This window comes from Festucalex cinctus, chromosome 10 (genome assembly GCF_051991245.1).
Source record: "Festucalex cinctus isolate MCC-2025b chromosome 10, RoL_Fcin_1.0, whole genome shotgun sequence".
Lineage (NCBI taxonomy): Eukaryota > Metazoa > Chordata > Actinopteri > Syngnathiformes > Syngnathidae > Festucalex > Festucalex cinctus.
Window position 1 is genome coordinate 24,165,728 of NC_135420.1, and position 22,201 is coordinate 24,187,928.

A 22,201-nucleotide genomic window follows, 5' to 3' on the forward strand; every position below is an offset into this window, starting at 1 on the left:
TGTAGTTGCTTCCCAGTATTGTGTCCGTCCATGTTTGTGTTGCATGGAAGTACTTACCTTGTTGACGCACAGGGCTTGTTCAATTTTACCTTTCAGATTGTTAATGCCCATAATTGGCTTGTGGGAAAAAAAGAGTTGGGGGGAAAAACATCCGTAAAGTAGACCACAAAAATTGGTCTTAATAATTTTAAAAACATATTCACAATGCCCATAATTATTATTTATTTATTTATTTATTTAAAAAAAAAAAAAATTAAATAGCCACTTCCATGTTTACCACACGGACATTTGTTGCAGACTGACTCACTCCCCAGCTCTTAGTATGTATTTTTAGAGAGTTTAAAACTTAAGTCTGGCTAAAAGGGCTCGTAGAGCCAAAACATACAATGTGATGGAAACAGCATTGTTGATATATTTCAATATTTGGAAATAGCTAAATCAGACCGAAGTCCACATCATTGGGAAGTTTCCTTATATCTAAAATTGTTGAGGGGGAAAAAAAAAAAAGTAAGTGAGGTGGACACAAATAGCTAATATAGTTTCCAAAGGGTTTAGGGTTCCAACCAGCATGTAAATTATGCAACTTTCGGAGTGTTTGACTGGCGACATCTTATCAACCCGAATGGAGAAACCCGATAGCGTGTTTCGTCTTTTTTTGGGGCGCGATTGTGCGAACTTTGTGTCAAAATGGCCGCTCAGGCAGACATGCTATCTGCGTGGGTGGATCCCAAAAACGTATTCCACTCGGCAGAGTGACTGATAGTGTGCATTTGATTAGTTTCATCACGTTCCATCGGCGTTAATTGGTAGAAAATCTACCATGGAGGCGTAATTATTTTGGAGGGGGCCCCTCGATTTGCATTAGCCGCGGACGCGCTAACTTAAACGCTAGCTCTGGAGGCCTGAAGATATTAATGAATAATCGGCACAATTTAAAAGCCATGAAACATTTAAATGAAGTAATGTCTCTTCCTAAAGGGCACAGTGGAGATTTCTTTCCATACATATGCAGTAAAACCCTTGATTTTTTTTTCTTCCCCTTTTAATAAACTTCAGCGCTAATCAGCCAGGCAAAAATCAGAGTAGAAACACGTCATGTTGTTTTATTTTTTTTCTAAGCTATTAAGGCTTCCTCAGGGGCCAACCTTCCGACGTGGATTAGATGGGATTTAGACAAACATGCCGCATGTAGCTCAGACGCTAACAGACTACTTTACGCTAATGTCAATGCTAGGTTCCTCACAGCAACGGAGATGCTAAAGGCAGTTAGCGTCATTCCGCCAAAATGTTGCAGATGAATCCCCTAATAATAAAAAAAAAAAGGTCATAAGTGTAATTACTCAGACGTTATCGTTAACACGTTTTTTAACATCGTTTTTTTTTTGTTTTTTTTTCTCTTTCAGTGAACTCTAACAAGAGGTCACTCCGTGGTGTTGTGTGTGTGTATGTCCTAGTCTGTTTCTGGGGAACTATGCCACTTATTTGTTCCATCCAGTCTACTTACTTTCTTGTTAGGTGGTGTAAGTTGTGTGGAGGCTTTTTCTTAACGTCCCTGTAGGCAAGAACATGTGGTCGTTCCACAATGTTGTGTGCAGTAAGCTACAGGATTTATTTGTTCCACACAATTTTGCTTCGGTTCTTGTTGTTTTGTTGCATTTCTCCATAATATATATTATTTCCCAATACACTTTCACATTTGGTTGCTCCACAATGTTGTATGCATCTGTGTTTATGATATTGGGGATCTAAGCTCCTCATTAAAAATAGTTTCAGTTTTAAGGGGATGTTGTACTAATTTAGCAAAACGTCAACAACCGAAGCAGATTGGGTGGATATATGTTGCGCAGCTCCATGGACATGAACATGGGGGCGCACACAACAATGTGGAGCGACTCGTTTTTCAGTTGAAATGGCCCGCAGTGAGTCAACAGAGTAAATTCCAAAGCATCTTGACAGCAGCCACACAATGTACAGCTAATGGGCGGAGGGAAGGACGGCGGACGGGATAAATGGTTGCGCAGGCTGGAAACGCCACATAACACTTGTGCTGACTCGAGCGGCTCGGACGGGAAAAGAGGCTAAATCACGGAGATTTGCGACGCTCTCCGCGTTTCCTGGGAAGAGTTGCGGCGAACGAGATGCTCAGCCCGGCGCCGGCAGGCTTTCAAGGCCGCGAAAATAATAACATCTCAATCACAGGGCGTCAGGGCTAAAGTATCCGCGGTGTCAGTCTTAATTGTTTTCCGCCCAACGCCACGTATCGGTGTCAGACATGCAGCCCGTCTAAAAAGGGTCTGTCATTAACCTTGGACGGCCTTATTAGGTTAGCGCCTAAAGACAAAAAAAAAAAAGTCAATTACTAAAAGTTACAGCACAAGGGGAACAAAGAGACGAGCTACACTTCAAGACCATTGCTAAACCAGGACGATCACGGCACCATGTTGCACTCAATAAGGAAATGTTTGATACCAACATAGACCCACACAACATTGTGGAGCAATGGGAAAACTGAGAAAACATGTAATATCATGGAGTTATAAAGACAAAAGTCAACAAACTAGGCAGAGTTGGCAGAACTAATAAGTGGTGTATCTCCTTGCAACATATAGACGGATACACACAATGTTGTGGAGTGATCTTATGTCACCGTCTAATGGGGGAAAAGGGACAATTAAGGAGAAAACCGCAATAAATGAGGCAGACTGGCCTGGCTTAATAAGTGTAATAATCGAAGCGGCACTTATCTTAAACATGGGCGCAACAACATTACGGAGCGACTGCATGTCAGAATCTAGTGGTAAAAGGGAACTATTATGAAGGTTTGAAAGTAAAAAAAATTAGGGGGGGGGGGAAAGGGGCTGATTTGGTTGAACTAACAAGTTGCATAGTACAATGCAACATAAACATGGATGCACACATTGTGAAGTGACCATGTGTCAAAATCGATTGGGTAAAAGAGCCGATTATGGAAAAAAAAATGCAGCAAATGTAAGGCTGATTGGGCTGGATTAATATTGTGCAACTCCACAGAATGTAACCATGGACACAACAGTGTGGGGTAACCACGTGTGATTCTACTCGAAGAGAAAGGACTGTCGTGGGAAAACTCAGAAAATCATCAAGGCGTGAGGTAGAACAGGTGGAATAAATGACAGTTTTTGCTTCCTAAAACATAAACATGTGAACATACATAATAGATTGACATTTGATGGCTCCACAGTGTTGTATGCGTCCATGTTAATGTTCCCTGGAGCTACAAGACAGACTACTTCTGCCCAGTTGGCCTCAGTTCTTGACACATGCTGCATTTTTGATAATGATTCCTTGCTTTGCCAGTATGCGCTAATATGTGGTTACCCCCCATAATGTTGTGTGTGGTCATGTATTTGTTCCGTGCAGCTGCAAAACTTACTAGTTCTACCCAGTCCTAACCGTAATACCCCCCCCCCCCCCCCTTATTTTTTTATTTTATTTTTTTTGCTGGTCGATTCTGATATGTGGCGGCGCCACAATGTTGTGTGTTTCCATGTTTGTGTTCAAGGGAGCAATAAGCCTCAGTTCCGCTCGGTCAGTGTAGGTGCTTGACATTCAACTGTATTTCGCTTTAGTCGTCACTTGTTTTTCCCAGCAGACTCACATGTGGTTGCTCCACAACGTTGTGTGGATGTTCATTAACTGTTCTCTGTAATTTTCTGTGTCTAGACCCTTGGCCCTTCTTCGGTGTCCAGCCCCAGTGCTCCAGTGACGGGTTACAAGCGCATGGTCATCCCCAATCAGCCACCTCTGACCGCCACCAAGAAGTCCATGCCCAAAGCCCTGGCCCCGGGCGGCGGCTCGTCAACGCTGCCGGCGAAGCTCCAGCCAGTGGCGGCGTCCTACGCCACCGCCTCCACGCCCAGCCAGCCCACCTTTAACGTTCAGGTGCGGGCGGCCCAGCCCAGCCCCCAGCACCCGACCGCCGGCGGGGGGCAGCAGCCGGCGCGCGGCCCCACCCAAGTGCAGTACATGCCGGCCCAGGCCAAAGGGCCCGACTTCGCCTATGGGCCGCCCCAGCCGGGGTTCTCACCGGTTGGTCCGGGCGCTTATCAGGAGCAGCAGGCCTACAAGAGAACCGAGCCTCAACCATACCAGGCGGCAGGCCCCAAGAAGACCTACATCACTGATGTGCCGCAGAGTCTGGACCCCTACCCTTCTGGACCAGCCGTTCCACCAAAGGTAAGAACAGTACCAGAGTTTTTTGTTTTTTTTGTTTTTCCGGCATACGAATAGCCATTTTCCAATATTATACGCTTTTCAATCAGCAAAAAATCTGCAGCTGTTTTTGTTTTTTTGTTTGTTGACATAACAAGACAGCAATAATTACAATCAAACAAACATTTCATCACTGCTGTGTAATAAAGGCTTATGTGCATTTTTTCTTTTTTTCTTTTTTTACATTTTCATGTTTTTGGGATGAAACTGAATGTAGACATCCCAAAAACGTAAAAATTGGTAAATAAAAATAAAAATTACAAAAATGGCCGCGGTCGCTCCACAATGTTGTGTGTCTATCTTATAGTCCAGGGAATTTATGTAACTTTTTTTTTTTTTTTTTTTTTTTTTTTTTCAATTCCGTGCAGCCTGCTTTTTTTCCTCTCTTTTTTTGTTGCATTTCTCAGATTTATCCCCCCACCATTTGGTCGCTCCACAATGTTGTATGCATCCATGTGCGATACGAAGGAAATATGCACCTTACTTGTTGTTCGTTTTGATGTACAAGTCCCAGACCCGTCACCAGAAAGAAATTGTAGGGGGGGCATTACCTTTTTTGGGGGGGGCACACTTTATCAACCTAAATCTAATGTTCATCAGGTTGAACAGCAACATTGTGACAACTGCAAAAGTGTTGAGATATATTTTCTGTCACTTAAAAGCGGCAGTTCGTTCTGAAATCTAAAAGACAAACTGAAAAATAAAATGTGTAGTTCATTTTGCATTTATTCAACTCAAAAGTTCATTTGAAACAAATCCACTCGTCACTTCTGTAAACAATTATGTCCGAATGAATGACTGCAACCCAGCCCCTTCTATCTGGAATTGGCTAGCAGTTGCCTTCATTTGCGTGTTGGATTAGGGCTGTACGATATGGACAAAATTTCCTTTCATTTTTGCCAGACATCTCTATTCTTTGATCTTTGACTCAGCATGAGACTTCACATCATTTTACTTTTTTTATGGTGCCTTCTGTATTTTGTTATTTTATTTCTATACTTATACAGATTTTTTTTTTTTTTTTTAGTATTTTATTTGCGTGTATACTTATCTACTTATATTTACTCTAATTAATTTTATTTTGTGTTATTTTATTTTACTTGTGTCTACTAAAAGACTAATTTCTATTCCATGCACAGCACTTTGTATGCAGCAATGGCTGTTTTAAAGTGATTTAGAAATAAGGTTGAGTTATGTCGATGATATACAGAAACAACATATGGGTTCAGTGAAAAACTAAGCAGAATATCAATCCAAAACGGATGTGTAAAGTGCTGTTTTGTTAATTAGAACTTAGTGACAGTCATCAACATGAACAAACTTGGCAATAAAAAAAAAGAGAATTCAACTCACATTGTACTGCAACTGCTTTAGTGATAAATAATTTTATGCTCCATAGTTGTTGTTGTGTATGTGTGACTGCTTGGGTCTGTTAACAGCATACTGTGTATTGCTACAATTCATCAGTGCTGTGTGGCTTGACTAATTAAAATAAAAGTTTGACACTCACTTGTAAACGTAACCAGTGGACTCAGGATTCCCATTGATGTCAACTGTGTCATCCTGGATCTAGGTTTGGCATTTGGTGGCTTCCATTAAAGCGGCACGACTTGCTCACTGCTCAGTCTTTGTCCCAACGCCAGCCGGCAAATGCGCACTATCTACCCGGAAGTAGATTTGGCTAAGGCACGTCTGAAGAGCGCGCGTCTCCCCCTACCCCACCCTATCCCTCCTGATCCTAATTGTCATTGGCTCGCTTAGTTGTCAATCACAGCCAAACTTGAAAGGAGGTATGTGGTTGGCTGGCACGCCATGCTTTACTTGAAACAGAAGGCGCAAGTTTACGTGACTGATAGGACGAATAGTTGGTGAGTCATCTTGCTAGGGCGGGCACAGCTGACTGACAGGGCGGGCACGGACCCCCAAGGCCCGCCCATGGCGACGGGACCGTCAAGTCCCATGGTGTCCAAGTTGCCACGTGATCGCTCCACAATGTTGTGTGTTGACAAGTTTGCGTGTTCAAACGCATTTTTCTGAGTATGTGTGTGCATGCATATACAATATTTACTTGCACAGTAATGCGACAGTGGAGGTGCTTGTAGTTTTTGATTACGATGCACAGAATAAACTGTTAACCTTTATGAATTTTTCAAAGATGGCGTCGGTCGGGGCTATGCGCCATCTACATTCATTTGCCTTGCAAGTGGGAAAAAAAACACACACAAAAACGGACCCACGGCGGCGTTTTCTTCATCTCCACCTCCATCGCTGTGATTGGTTGAAGCGTTCGTGCAGAGATTAAAAGGTTTACACTTTATTTAGTGTCAGGTGATTTGTATGTTTTTGGCGTTACAACACATCCAAATGGAAAAGCTCTGTTGAGCTTTTAAACTTGAGTTGTTCATACTAAACTCCAAAATACGTCAGCAAAAATCCGTGGTAGAATGTTGAAGTTTATAATGCAAAAAGTGGCTGTTCCATTCAATTTCCAATTTTGTATTATTTTTATTTAATTAAACAAAAAAGGGACTGTTTTGTAGCATGCCGACCAGCGCCGACAGAGTTTTTAATAGTACCGTGCGTCCGTGTGCTGAGAATTGTCAAGTATAGTCGTATGCCGCCGAGACAAACTTGTTGTAATGTGAACAACATCTCTGGAAAGTGGAAGGCCCTGGAGTTCTCCTTTAATTCAAGGATTCTTGCTCACGTACAAAGCGCCTGCGCCGTCCTGCGGGAGACGTTCATCAAGGACCGTACGTGTTTTACTAAACACAAATTAGACGCGCGAGCCTAATTATATTTGTTCAAAAACAAGAAAATCTACATTTTTTACTTGAAAGCTCGCTTGCCCGACGTCCCAGTTTGGCGCCAAAACACAAAAGGTGACGTTTAGTACGTTTGTTTGCCTTTGATGCCACATAAAAGAAAAGGAAAGAATTAATTAAATGCAATAAAAGCAAATGAGCGTGCTGTATATATTTAGACTTCACTCTCTAAGGTCTTGCTGCTTTTGTGTTCGTTACCTCCGTCAAGGATGCTAGGTTACATAGTTGTTCCCCAAAGAAGAAAGATTAAAAGTCCAACTAATCCTTACTGTTACCAAGTATAAACTTAAGATAATCACTCACACTCAATTCTTACTCAATACTACAAACATTCAAACTATTATGAATATTTATTTATTTTAATTAAACAAAAAAAAAATCTAACTCAAATTTTCAAAAATAAGTTAAAAATCACACCAAAATTTATACAATAATACAAAAAATATTTGACAAAAAAAGTACATGCGGGAAAAATACAATTTCACAGGAAAATATGGGAATAATAGAAATAAAAGGACAATAAGAGACAAACATGATGGATAACATGGATAAGTCAAAAATATGTCAGGGGAAAAAAATAAACAAAAATATTTCATATTTTTGGACACATAGATGACCAGAGATAAAATACAATAAAATTCTGAAAAAAAATAAATAAATCCATCCAGCATGTTTGGTATGGCCTCGTCGTCTTTCGTTCCCTTTGAAAACTCGCATCAGATCTGCTTAATACGGTTGTGCCGATAATTAAAATTTTCAGCGTTATGAATGCGTTTGCTCCCTAATCATGTCATGACTTGTGGGTAACCTTGGCAAACGGCAGTATGAATTGAACGCCGCCGTTTCTTTCAATGCCGTTAGATTAACTGCAACTAAAGACGTACGTCCATTGGCTTGATTGATTGACGGGATATCGGGATGCTGTTTGATGGATGTCTTCATTAAAGGATTCACTATGTGCGTATTCACAGAAAGGTTAGCACAAGTTCAACACAAACTCATGCGACCCAAATCTTTGCAATTTTTTTTCTTCATCACAGCGTCAAAAATAAACGGCCAATTTCCACGAATCACCCCGCCACCACCACCACCACCACCACCACCAGTCGCACTCCCCGAAATGGGAACGCGAAGGCTAAGCGGGATGACGACTCGTGTTATTGCCGGCTGAGCTTGAGTGACGGCACTTTTGACAGCAGCGGATTATTATTATTTCTCAATCCCGACCGGCGGCTAATGTCCGCCAGAAGGTCGGCCATGTTGCCGACTGTTTGAGCTGGAGCTGGAAAGTTTTGGGGTAAATTTCCATGGGAAATTAAACTGGGGAATTTGGGAGATAATAAGCGTAACTGTAAACATTTTTTGTCGTAAGCAGACATCCGTGCCAAGACCAAGTGGGATTTCTGAGGAAATTGCGTGGGAATGCTTTCAGCATTTTCACAATAAATTCCATCCAGTCTAACTTGGTTCTTGCTGTTTCTTTGCCTTCCTCCACAATCGTCCCTTTTTTTCCAGTAGATCGTGACATAGGGTCGCTCCACAGTGATGTGCGCTTCCGTTTCTCAAAAGCATTCCTTTGTACTTTGTTACTGACTCGTTCAGTCCAGGTTTGTTTGCGTTCTCGCTGGCCCTCCATGTGAAGTAAAGGGCCGAGTTGATTCGGTCAGCCGGCGTAGATCAGTTTGTCACACGCACGCTCGTAAATAAGCGGCCGCTCGCTCGCCGGCTCCAAGACCAACGGCGCGACCGCTAAATAACGACCTCAATCGATAGCTGCCGTCGGAAAAGCAGCTTGGTGGAAAATGCCATTCCACTCTCTTGCAAGCCGCAATACCCGAAAGCAGGGATGGGCAACTGAAACGCTGGAGGGGGCCACAATTTTTCATCGGTGCTGTTGGGAGCGCACAAGCCACTTCTTAAACCGATGTATGACAAAAACGGAATGGAAAAAGGGATGGCACACAACATCACTGAACAACTGACCAACCTTTTTTTTTTCCACGAAAATCAACCCATTCAAATCTTTTGTTACGCGCTGAGGTTGGATCCCAAAAGCGCAGACACAAATAAGATTTTAACTCTTTATTCACATAACATCGAGAGACATATAGAACAAACTTGACTAGACGAGAAACAATGAGAATGCATCGAGAATCACGAGACGCCAAGCCCCCTTGGGCTGCCGAGATGCACAGAGGAACAGAGGCAATAATCCAACAAACACACACTTCTCGGTTTAGCTTAAATAGACAGTGAATTGATCGGATTGGCTGTGACTAGACATGTGGGTAACAGGACTGACATGGAATTATCTGACTGTTGACCAGAAAAAGAGATTAAAGATTCTTGACATCACATAGCTCCTGACATCACACAGTGTTTTTCCAGTTGAAATCAAATGATATTACATCAGTTCAAAACAGACACTTGACCTCCATGGTCATGACCCAAACATAACCCTTGCATGACCCAAACTTAACTCTGGCATGACCCCGTCATGACATATTTTAATATATTGAAGTTGAGGTACTATGTTTGTCCTGCGTTTCATTACAAATCTGCAAAAAAAAATCTGCAGGCTGCCAGTTGCCCATCCCCCTGCCCTACAGTGTTACTACACTATTCCAACCTCATACTGGGTCCCATCACTTAACTTCAGAAAAACTCTTTTGGCTGGCTGGCTCATTTTATATTATATTTTCATATCTTTGAGTGTCCTAGAATACACACACACAAAAAAAAAGTTAAGCACTGTTGATAATCCAACGTGGCCATACAGAGTTTGTCTATTTTGGTTTGTTTGTTTCAGCTGTCAGGATTATCTCGGCAAAGGAGAGGTGCTCACGGACATGGATTTAGACTTGTGAACAATCTTTGACGGAAATGTTGTCTTCGTAGAAAAGTCTTTGAGTTCAGCTCACGAAAAACCAGAGCAAAAACAAAAGTGTTGTATTTATAGTTTTGATCAGTGTATATACAGAAATGTCAATAAATTAATATTTAAGATTAATAAAATAGTATAAAGAATTTTTGATACACATCATGCATTACTAGAAAGGGGCAGGAATCTCCGGTATTGAACTTGAAATCCTAAAAATAAATACGAAAATATTTGAGTCCAAAATTCTAATGTCATTACGCTAAAGACGCGTCAAATAAGTTCACCTCTGTCCCGACAAGCAACCCGTCAGTTGCTGTTATGTTGTTTGCCTTTTTAATTCTTTTTTTCCCGCCCCTCCAGATTGCTGGTGGCGGCCCCTCTCTGCACTCAACAGATTTTCAAATATCTGTTTGCAGGCGCATGTGTCACTTCCAAACACATGACCTACTTTTGTACTCACGCACAATCTTACAAACGTAAAAAGGAAAAGAAAGCCATTCCCCGCTCCGCATACATTACACGTTTTCTCTTTGCGGGAATCCCGTCTGCACGGGAACACGCGTCCGTTATGGCTTGAGCCTTAATTTTTAATTACGGTACACAGCTGCTCTAGAGTTATATTTCTATATTTCCTGCACCCCCCGATGCACCCCTCAGCATTTAATTGGAGCTGAAAGAGAATGACCTATTTTGTTTGGAGAACATTTAGACTTATGTGCTCCTCCTCACGAGGCGGAAGGTGGCCTTGGGCTGCGAGGCTTCCTCTGGAAGAAAAATAAATGTAATAATAATAATTCAATCGTAATGGAAATCAGCAAATTTGTCAAACAGGACTATGAAAATTTGAGTTAGCGCGGAAAAAAATGATTAAACATGCAGCTGGCAGGGGAACGTGACAAAGCAAATTTCCCTCGAAACATAAACATTGTGGAGCGATCACATTTCAAGATGCCATCTCCACGTAATATCAAGAAACAAAGCAGATTGGATGAAGTTAAATCAAGTTTGCTACTTCCTATGAATTATTATAGGGAAACGGCAAAAACTAAGGTTGAACAAATGTCACTTAACTCCCTAGAATATAAATATGGGCACACACAACAGTGTGGAGTGATCATGTCAGTCTTAAAAAAATAAACCATCATGAAGAAATTGTCCGAAAAATCAAGAACCAATGGACACCAGGCTAAACAAACCAAAAAAATAAATAAAAAGTCACAGCCCAACATCAGGTGGCGAAATCGTTGCGTGCATTCAGACATTTTTGACTGTGGCACTGACGCTGTGTCAGAAACAATTAGGTGACGGGGTGAAAGGTGGGCGATTCGCCGGATTCTGTCACCTGATGCCCAGTAAGACACAAACATGAGATCCTGTCACTCTTGCTTACCTTTAGTCGGCCATTTTAATTCGTAGCAGCCATTTTACGGGTCATTTTGGTCATTTACATGACTCATCTGAAGACAGTCACCCGAGTGATTTAATATGAATACTACCAAATTTGAATTACACAAACTAGACGTACAAAATGAAGCCCCTGAGGCCAGTTCAGTGTAGACATGTCTATTAAAAGTAGACCCACAAAAAATGATCAAGAAACCATATCTGAAAAAACACAGGAAGACAGACATTTTTCTTTGAGGGTGCCATTTAACTCCTTTACTGCCAAAAACATTTAATAACAATTACTAAAATCGCGATGTATGCTGCCATGAACGTTAATTGACGTCAACTAGTTTGTTTATTTATTTATTTATTTATTTAAATCAATTGGCAGTGCAATGTCTAATGGAGCGCTGCCTAGTCAATGGGTTGTGGAATCAAGAACACCCACTAACTATGGCCAGCAGATGGCAGCATTGTATCTCTTTTCAATGGGCTCAAGCTGTATCAAATTACAATGAAACGGGACCAATCTGGTGAAATAGAACTTGTCAAGGATGACGTGAATAATCAAAGCCTTTGTCACATTAAATCTAATTCAGAGCGTCACTAAACAAAAAATATGCGTGTCAAAGTTACTGTTGTGCACGAAATGTATCTTTTCACAAAAAGCTTGATTGTTACTCAAGTTACCTATTTTCAAATGATTACTAAAGAACGAAATAAGGTAGAAACATATATATTTTTTGTAGTATTTTTTTCCCAAGTATTCTAAGTTTCTAAGTATTTGAATTTCCGTCATTGTGGGTTCTAAAGAGCGAAGATATTTTGGTCAAAGCAACCATTTTGGGGTCATTGTGGTTATTTCCATGGGTTATTCAAACAGGAACTCATCCTAAAGATTTTTCTGACTGCGACAAACTCTGGAAAAATGTACACTTGGCAAAAGGATGCTGCTAAAGTACGAAATTCTTGATTTTTTTTGTTTGTTCTTGGGTTGTTGTTTTTTGTTTTTTTTGTTTTTTTTGCCATTGTGTTGGAACGAGCGTCATGGCAAATTAGGTTGACTTGCAATAAAACGGGGAACTCTAATAACTTCCAGTTTAAAAAAAACAAACCTCCCTGAAGCCACTACAACTTAACCGCATGAAATTTGGTAGACATATCTGTCATGAGTGGACCCACCAAAAAGGCCCAAAGAAGCCATGCCTGAAAATTTGGGCTCTTTCCAGGGGTCCTTCAAAAGTAAACTCGGCACAGAGATTTTGTCCAAATGCTTAAACGTTTGACCTACATATACTAGACGCACAAAAAAAAAAAAAAAACAGCGACATTGGGACGAATTTCAGCTTTTCGCGACTGCCTGGAACTGTAATAACACCAATTTGAAAATGTTGCACCCAAAGCCAGTTTCATCACATCATGGCTTTGAGTTGGACCCATAAAAAAAAGCCTCAAGAAGTCTGCCATTTTGGTTTAAGGCGGACATTTTAGGTGTGACAGTGTGGAAAGATTTTGTACAAGGATGATAGGACCTATCTCAGGTCTACTACATGTCAGAGCAATTCGTTTGATGTTGCTGCTGAGTCATGCAACTCACTTTTTTTTTTCTCTGCCTTTAAATGGCTGAACTGGTTTTTAGTCACGTATATTGGGTTCCCTATATGTTGCGAGACACAGCAATTTAGGTATTTGGTATTTTAAATATAATTTTACGACATTTACTGACAGATTTTGTTTCAACACCACTATTATTTACAGAATAAATGCATTTTTCTGTATTTGCATGCACAGATGATTGGAATTTTCATGGGTATGTGTGGAAAATGTCCTCCAAATTGTGGAATGACTTGCATCTAAATTTAGTTGAGATTCGTATCATGCAACCGCATTGGGTTGTTCTTTGGAATCTTCTACAAAGCGGCGCGATGGCGGGCGGGACAAGGATGGGTAGGTCGTGTCACGCTCCCATCAGCGGCGCTCCGTGCCACTTGACAGACGTCGTCAGTCGCCGACTGACATTTGAGAGCCGTCGTCTCCAATGTCAGTCAAGCGGCGGCTTGAAAAGGCACGAGTTTGTCGCCCCGAACGAAAACAAAACAAGTCTTCATGTTGCCGAGAACACGCAGACGCGCATGGAGGCGGCCGTGTTTGTTTTCTTTTGGTGTCATAGCAACCCGCTGGGCTAATAACAAGCATTTATTTTTTATTTTGGCTTTTTACAGGCGGTCCTCAAGATTTTAGCCTTCCAAATTTCAACCACATATACAAGACTGACTTTTAATTGGGAAATATTTCAGTTATTTTTTATTTTTTATTTTTTTTATTTTTATTTTTTTTTTTGGGTCATTGTGCATTTTGAAAATTCAGTCCCTGAAGCCAGTTTGAGTTGGCAACATAATGAGGAGACCCCCCAAAAAAAGGCTCAAGAAGCCATGCCTGAAAAGATACAAAGTCAGACATTAGTTTCTTAATATGCTATATATTGTTCAACTCAGCAATATTTGAATTATTGTCACTCTGTAATTTGAACATTTAGCCCCCAAAGCTCGTTTGACATGGCAATGATGAGTTAAAAAAAAAAAAAAAAAGGCCTGAAAAAGGACAGAAATTCTGCAATTTTGGCTAGTAGCGGCCATTTTAGGCTCAACTGGGTCAAGTCTTTTGAGTGTCCAAAGATTTTGTTCAATTGCCGCCATTTTAGACTTAGCTTTACTTTATGTATTTTCATCACAAGCTTTGTAGACACATTTTTTTTGGAACCACATATTTCTTTTTTCACTGGTAGTCTTGTGTGTCAAAAAAAGAAAACATGTATTTTGTCAGAATATTTAGATGAAATCCTAAACATTTGTGGTCAATTGGAGTCACGGTACTGTCATATATTACTGCATAATATAATATATTGTCTCATGTAAGGAATTACTGTACTGCATAATGTAATATAAGGAGCAGTTTTAGTGTCCTGCAGCTTTTACAGCCTTTTCAGACGAGACTGACAATGGAATTATCGGAAGATGCAAGTGGAGATTATTAGTAGCATAGCGGCGATAGGCGGGGGGGGGGGGGGGGCAAAACAAATGGACCGCAGCATTGCTTCGTTGGGATTCACGTGGGATGGAAATGTTTTATTGGATTGGAATGACTTTAGAGTTGAGAACAAAATGTCATTTGTTGTGGCATGGCGCCGCTAAACGAGCGATTACAATGGCTTAGGCGACTCGCTTTCACCCAAACAATGAAAGGATTGCCGGGATCCGTCACACTATCCTCTCGCTCACTTCCTGTGTGTTGTAAGCGTGTAGATGGCTCTGCGGTGTTTGTGTACAATTCAACACAACACTTGTGGCGTTAGCTTTGTTGGGGTGTTCTGATTGGGATTTTATGCTGCCGTCAGCACCACTAATTAATTTTTTTCAACGCGTGATTAATGACCGGCCCTTGCTTGGAAATCTTGTACTGGGGGAATTCCAGTTGCAACGCAGCAGACATCTCCACGTCAAAATTTAGCAGTAATACATATAATAATAATAATGCATATATTTGTTGAGACTGGGGTCAAGTTGTATTTTACATTTTTTTTAATGTGCAGAATTTCAAAAGTAACTTCATGTTAAAGATTAGATAGCTCTTAATGTGAAAAAAAATGCACTGTGCTGTCACCAATGTCTTACAAATGCAATTATGCCATCTAGTGGCAGAAAAATGACCTTAACACAATTCAATATCACACTAGATAACTTCGCATCAGTTCATACATAGTTTTGATGCCTTCAGTGAGAATCTACAAAGTAACAAGTTGTGAGAATAAAGTAAATTTATGGAATAAGAAAGTGTGTCCAATCTTGGTCTGTACAAGAGGTTATTTCTAGGAGTTGTCATTGAGATCTTCAATTGCTTCTAAATTTGTACCAGGCAGATTGTTGTTCCAAACTGTAACTATTTGAGTTGCCTTAAATTGCGTATTGATGAATCAGAGTGACAAAATTTGGATTATCTAGCTGCCTGGCATTTGTGTCTCATTGTGCACACTGGAAGGAAAAAAAAAATGTCTGCTGCTTTTAAAGCACAAACCGAAATGAAAGTTAGAGTCCCGAGGGGCCGAGGCAAACAAATGATTGCATTGAGACAGATGGAAGTCAAAAAAGAAAAAAAAGAGCGTCAATGATTTCTATTGTCGCCGGTGGGGGGGAAAAAAAAAAAAAAAAAAACGCTCGTCGGGAAGTGCGGCGGCATCACAAAAGCGCGCGGCGGCAAAGCAATTTCTTTTTTTATTCAAGTGAAAAAGTCTGGGGTGCTGTCACAAAAGAGAAGCCTAACAAGGCGCTTTAAACTCTGCCACCGCATCGCTGCGGGCTGTCAAACGAGCAGATCAGGTATATAAACCTGGCTTCAAGTCAAAAAGTCTGTTTGGGGTAATCGCTGCGTTTTTCCGCCGAGCGTTTGATGTGCAGCTCAGATTAACTGCACAAGATCTCATTGCGCCTTTAAAACCCCCCCAGACCATAGGCCTTAATGGGCCCTGACATCCACTTCCTTTGAGCTTTAGTCCACATACTCCATTTAACCTGCCTTCAAATATCCGTATTATTTACAAAATGTCACATTTTGCCTCCCACAGATGCTATCCTGTGATATTTGGACGTACGACAATGCTGCGGTGATTCACTCGAATCATTCCATCACAAATAACAGTCGTAAAATAATGCCACGTTTCTTATGTGCTGAAGGTCGGATCCCAAAGCGCAGACGCAAATAAGGTTTTAACTATTTATTCAAATCGAGAGGCGTAGAACAAACTTGACTAGATGAGAAACAAAGAGAGTTGCACAGATGAACAGAAAGCAATAATCCGGCAAACGCGCACACTTCTCAGGCTGCTACCACAGACAGTGAATCGATCGATTGGTTGTGACTAAGGAAAGGATTAACTCATTCACTGCCAGCCATTTTAGAAAATTTTTAAATTTTCAATACTCACATGATATATTACATTCAATAATTATATATAAACCGAATCTACCAAATGACAGAATAGACTCCCTACTTTTTGCCCGTCCCGTTCTTTTATAATTGACAGTAGAAAAAAGTAGGTTTGCCAAAATACAGCCATTTCTCCCATGGACTCTGAAACTGTGTTTATTTCGTATAAAATGGGGCAATGATGTCATCTACCGGTGGTTGGGCATCAGTAAAGTTGTTTCCAAATTTGATATTTACAGTGGAGCATAATTTCGCCCCCATTTAGCACCGCTCTAAAAAATACAATTGACAAGTATACTTGTCAAAGGCAGTGAATAAGTTGAAGTTTGACATCACAAAGCTCATGACATCACATAGCATCAAACCAGTTGAAACATCAATTAGCATTTTTTCAGTTGAAACCAGATGATGGTGACATCAGTTCAAAACAGACACTTGACCTCACGGTCGTGAACCCAAACTTAACAGGTCATGAACTCAGACTTAACCCTGGCGTGACCCTAGACATGACATCATTAGCCAAATGCTAGCTACGAGTTGCCGTCTCTGGCTACTTGGCGTAGTATCAACTTTTTTACACGTCAAACGAAGGGCGCCTGTTTTGCATGTCGCTGTTGTTAGAAGAGCAAAAGACCTTCCGCTTGATCGGCATCGACGGGTCTGATCTGGGATTGAAAGGAGTCAGAACCTTTCCCGCCGCTCCCCAACGTCTCAATTAGGAGGAACGACTCAAAGGTCACGACGGACGTCAACCCGAGGTGCCTTATTGAAAATCAAAAGTAAAGATCTGCGCGGCGAAGGTCAGAAATGCAAAGAAAGAGGAAAAAGAGAGCAGTTGAGCGGCGCCTCGATACTATTTCGATTATTTGACGGTGGATTATTTCGCGTTGCTCTGTTTATTTCTATTGTGCAAGGTGATAGAGTTCAAGCACCGCACAGATTGCCTCGTGTGAGTACGTCCTTACACAAATGAGAGATTTTTTTTTTTCTTATTTGGCCCAGCGCAAGGATGAGTCAGGGTCGTCCTTTGTTCCACGGCAGGACGTGAGCGACCTCCTTGTAGCGCACCGCCGGGGCCTGATCCAGGGTCAGCTCTCTCGCAAGGGGGGGGGGGCGAAACGCAGCAACACCAGCTTGCATGCAAATCGCACTCGCTGACTTTGACCTTCAGGCGGCGCTTCATTAACGTTGTGTTTCTGTGTGCGTGCGCGTACGTGAGCGCGTTAATTTAAGCTTTTCAGTTATGTGCGTTTACTCTTTTGCAACCACAAACGGAGCACAAGTTGATGCTCAGCAGCCAGGTGGAAATCGGAGCACGGCAGGATTGTTGTTGTTGTTGTTGTTTCATTGTTTCATTTTTGTCAACTTCCTGTTTGTGTTTCCTTCAGAGCGGTGGCGGCGGACCCCCCGCTGCCCATCCTGAAGACGAGCTGGAGCGCCTGACCAAAAAGATGCTCTTTGACATGGACCACCCTCCGTCTGAGGAATACTTTGGTGAGTGTTTAGTTTATCTTTTGATTTTTTTAATTATTATTTTGAGTTGTTTTGTTTTCCATTGTGCAAGACAGTGCTTTTCATGACTGACTAGCAAGGAACGCCCACATTAGGTAAGTTATATTATGAGAGTACATACGCCTGTGTGATGTGGACTTGTTTTTAAGTGGATTTTTTTCGGTTTTATTGATTTCTATTGTGCAAGGTGGCAGGTATCATGAACAACATACAAGGTAAAATTGCATGACAGTAAAACCATATGATGAGAACGTGACCAGCCGTGCAATTAATTATTATTTTTTTAATTAGTGGTTTATTTCTACTAGTCATTCTGTCTATTTCTATTATGCACCATGGCTGTTTTTGTGGGGGAAAAAAAAAAGTCCTATTATAATAATTACATTATCCACATTACATTCGACTGGGTGTGACCTGAACCTTTTTATATACTGTGTGGACTATTTTGAGTTATGATTTCTGTTGCGCAAGGTTGCCATTAGCATGACCAACTGGCAGTTTAATTTTATGACACCCCCACATGTGACATTTCACAGCCTTGTTTTTTTTTTTTTTTTTTTTTACTTTCGTGTGTAGATTATTTCTAGTCATTCACTTTCTTTCAATTGTGCAAGCTCACAAACATATGAATAACTTGAAAAGGAACAATCCATAATTGGATGACATGAGCACATTTGTCCAAGCATGACGTGTGGACTTTCTTTCATATTTTGTGGATTAATTTGTTCTTTTCTATTGCACACGTTATACTTATTTTTTTGTGGGAGCGGGGGGGATTTTTATTTTATTTTTTTTACATTTTCCTCTGAGGTGTTTGATTATTAATTTAGCTCTCGCGTTCATAAATAAAAATATAACTGCCAGGATTAAACGTTAATACTCTTTCGGGGATTGAACGAGGATTCTCCGCATTTATACGTGGCTGATATTTTCCCGCCCTCTCTCCCCTCTGGAGCCTTTAATCCCCCTCGGGGGTGGCGAGGCGGGTAGGCTGGCGTCGCCTCACGTGCCCATTAGATGGCTGGCTGCGGCTGCGGCGGTGGCGTGTAGGTGTATTATGATATTAGCGCTGCCGGGGACATGTATTTAAACTGCTTCTGCTTAGAGAGCCTACGATGATGAAGACCTTAATTGCCTGCCTGGCTTAGAGAAATGACCCTCAAAGACCGTCAAAGCGTCGCTGGCCTCAATTTATTTATTTATTTTTTTTTTTTGGGTGGCGTGCGAACATGCGAGTTGACGGATTGGTCGCGTGTCAGCCGAGGTAGCCAGTTCGCTAAGGGAAGTACAGTACAGTTTGCCAGTGTCAGAAAATCAAGCTTTAAATCCACGATTTTGAAAATGGAGCCTCCAAAGACGGTTTCCTCTTGAGTAGAGAGGTAGGTAAAGGACTGGACCCACAAAAAAACAAAAAAAAAAGTCTCAAAAAGCCATTCCAAAAATGACACTTCTGCCAATTTGGTTCAACGCAGCAATTTTAGGCTCCTTTCCATAGGTCAAGAAAGAACAATTGAAAACCTTGTATTTTTTGAAAAACCAACCTGAGTACCTGTTGTGAGGAGGCCTACAAAAAAGTGAAGAAGAAAAAGAAGAAGAAGCCACTAAAGTGAAGAAAATTCTTCCTGGGATAAAAAATTCAGGCTCCAAAGACAGCTTCTCTTCGGAACATGAAATTTAGTAGCCATGTCTGCCACAAAAAAAAAGTCTCAAAAAAACATTCTCAAAAATACAGGAAGTCAGCCATTTTGTTTCATAGTGGCTGATTAAGGCTCATTTTCATGGGTCAATAGAAAATTGTGACCTCGAAAATTTTGAAAAACGGGAACCCGGAGGACAGTTTCTCTGGAAAAAAAAAAATGAGAGAGAGAAATAGTAGCCCAGTATATCACGAAGAGACCCACAAAAAATCCTGAAATGGCAAATCTGCCATTTTGTTTTGAAGCAGTCATTTTTGGCTCATTTCCTCTATAAAAACATGAAACTATATCAATTTTTGAAAATTCAGTCCACGAAGATGTTCGGAACCATCTCTATTGTGACTAGACTCAGAAAAAAGTTTCAAGAAGCCAAAAGGACAGCAAAAGTTTTACATTTTGTTTTAAAAGTGGATCTTTTAGGCTTTTTTTGACCATCCTAGAGATTTTGTTCAATTGCTCCCAAATTTGTATCTCTTAGTGGGGGACACTAAAGTACTAAGAATTTGCGTTTTTGTCATTGGCGGTGGCGAAGTTTGATATAACTCAGCACCACGATAGCCACTTCACTCCACCACATGCGTAATGAAGGCCAGTACAGCAGGATCGTGAAAAGATTAAGGCCTGGCTGAGGTGAGTGCAGGAACTCATTAGCAGAGTCGGTTGGCCGTCCACAGAGAGAGACCCCCGCGAGCAACCCTCCAAACCCCTCCCTCCTTCAGACACACGGTCACCACGGCAACCTTAAGATCCATCACGTAAGTCTGCCATGTTTTCCCGAGCCAGTCCCAGAGCGTGAGACTTTTGTAATTACAAAGAATGTAATAGCGCATAAGCCTCTGCACACTTTGTTTTAAGAAAAGGGGAAATGGGGGTGGGATGGGGTGGGGGTCTGATGGGGGGGGTGCTCGCGGTCGCCGAGACCCTGGGGCGAGTAATTAACGAGATTAATCAAAGCAGGCCCGTGATCTGGACCGAATCGTTGTCTTTCCCGAGCAAAGTTCCAGCGCTATCGCCAGGGTCTTTGATGAAGTTGAAACGCCGACGTCTCATTGGTCCACCGGGGCTTCGTTGAATTGAATTAATGTTATAGGTCTTCTATGATAGATCCTCAAGGCAGAGTTCAAAAGGCCTGCTCACTATACTGCCTAACTGTACTAATAACTATAAATTAGGGGTGAATGATTTTTGAAATTACGATTTATTTTCTACCTCAGTATTGTGATTGCAATTAATATGAACCCATGGCAAAAATGAATTCAACAAATGGCTACTGGGAAATTGTCAAACGTCTGCCCGGTGCTGCGCTGTGATTGGCCAGTCTGCCTTTTATGAGCATGGCCAAGTACTCATCTAGATCTTGAAAAACCTGAAAATGAAAAGAAAAAAACAAAAACAAGAAATGAGCATGTTAGCATCTTTGATTGAGAGTCTTAGATTAGATTGGCGTAATCTGAAGGAGCCTCTTGTACAAATGTCATCATCCGTCATGTTTAATCCACTTAGCTGCCGCGTAGGTGTGCGTGTGTGCGTTTACGAGCGCGCGTGTGTAGCGTGCAGGCAAATCTAATAAGACGCAGCAGCGGCTGGAGCGATTCGCTGGCATTTGTTCGTTATTTTGTCGTCGCTACACGGCTGTCAAGCAAAAACCAGGACATAAAGCTGAATAATTGAAAAAGGATGAGCGGCTCTGCATTATTTACAATTAGTGATGATGGCGTTTTTTTTTTGTTTTTTGTTTTTTTCCCTTTGTTTTGTTTTCACGCGGAAATGACAATCCCTTTGTCTTCTCTCGGTCTTTTACTGTACGGAATATCACCTGATATATTCATCATGTGGCGCTTAGGTTGTTGGCTGGTTAGGTACTTTGGTGGTTGGTGAGCTGGTTTGATTAATTAGTTGGTGGGTTGGCATGTCAGTTGGTTGCGTAGTTTTAGTTAGTTGGTAGTTAGGTATATGGTTATTTGGCTGAATAGTTTTTTTTTTTTTGATAACTTGTTTAGGTCAATGGTTGAGAGTTTCGGTACTTGGATGTTGATGTGGATGGCTTACTTGGTTGGTTAGTTCAGGGTTTGGTTGTCGTACAATATACTTAAATGATAGCAATAAAAATAACTCGGGATACAAATAATATCGGCTGTTCCTACTATGTGCGCTGTCCTCTTAGTGGCTAGCATAGTGCATAATCATAAAATCAAAATCACACATTTTGATTAACTGCCTAGTCGTATTACTGGGTTGGTTCTTTTTTTTTAGTTGGTCTGTTGGTTGGGTGGTTAACTCTTTGACTGCCACACGTTATCAAAAAACAAAAAAACAAAAAAACAGTGCCAGCCGATTTCGAGCATTTTAACTCATCTTTCAAGGCAAAAAGAATATTGTTTGCCTTTACTATATATACAATCTGAGTACTAAATGAAAAATCGCACTCCATTCATCGTAATTTTACTAATCGTTATTAAACGTCTTTGGCAGTCAAAGAGTTTTAATTGGTAGGATAATTGCCAGGGAATTAACTTGGTAGTTAGTGAGTTACTTAGCTGGCTAGTTGGTTAACTGGTTAGGTGGGTGTTTGGTTGTCTTGTTAGGTGTGTTTTACCTAGCTAGTTTGGTGGCTTGTTGGCAGGTTAGGTAATTAGGTGGTTGATTTGGTGTTTTTTTTTTGTTTTTGT

The 22,201-nt window shown here is 41.1% G+C and overlaps 1 protein-coding gene across 8 annotated transcripts in view; it reads left to right on the forward strand.

Moving 5' to 3' along the window:
- lpp (LIM domain containing preferred translocation partner in lipoma) overlaps positions 1 to 22,201 on the forward strand; it is a 138,690-nt gene that overhangs the window by 88,070 nt on the left and 28,419 nt on the right. For 7 of the 8 annotated variants that reach the window (XM_077534294.1, XM_077534291.1, XM_077534289.1 and 4 more), the window contains 2 exons: positions 3,703 to 4,215; positions 17,712 to 17,817. In XM_077534294.1, the coding sequence (XP_077390420.1) occupies positions 3,703 to 4,215; positions 17,712 to 17,817 (619 nt within the window). Of the gene's footprint in view, positions 1 to 3,702; positions 4,216 to 16,844; positions 17,082 to 17,711; positions 17,818 to 22,201 lie in introns of those variants that run through there. The other variant, XM_077534296.1, reaches the window with a different exon arrangement.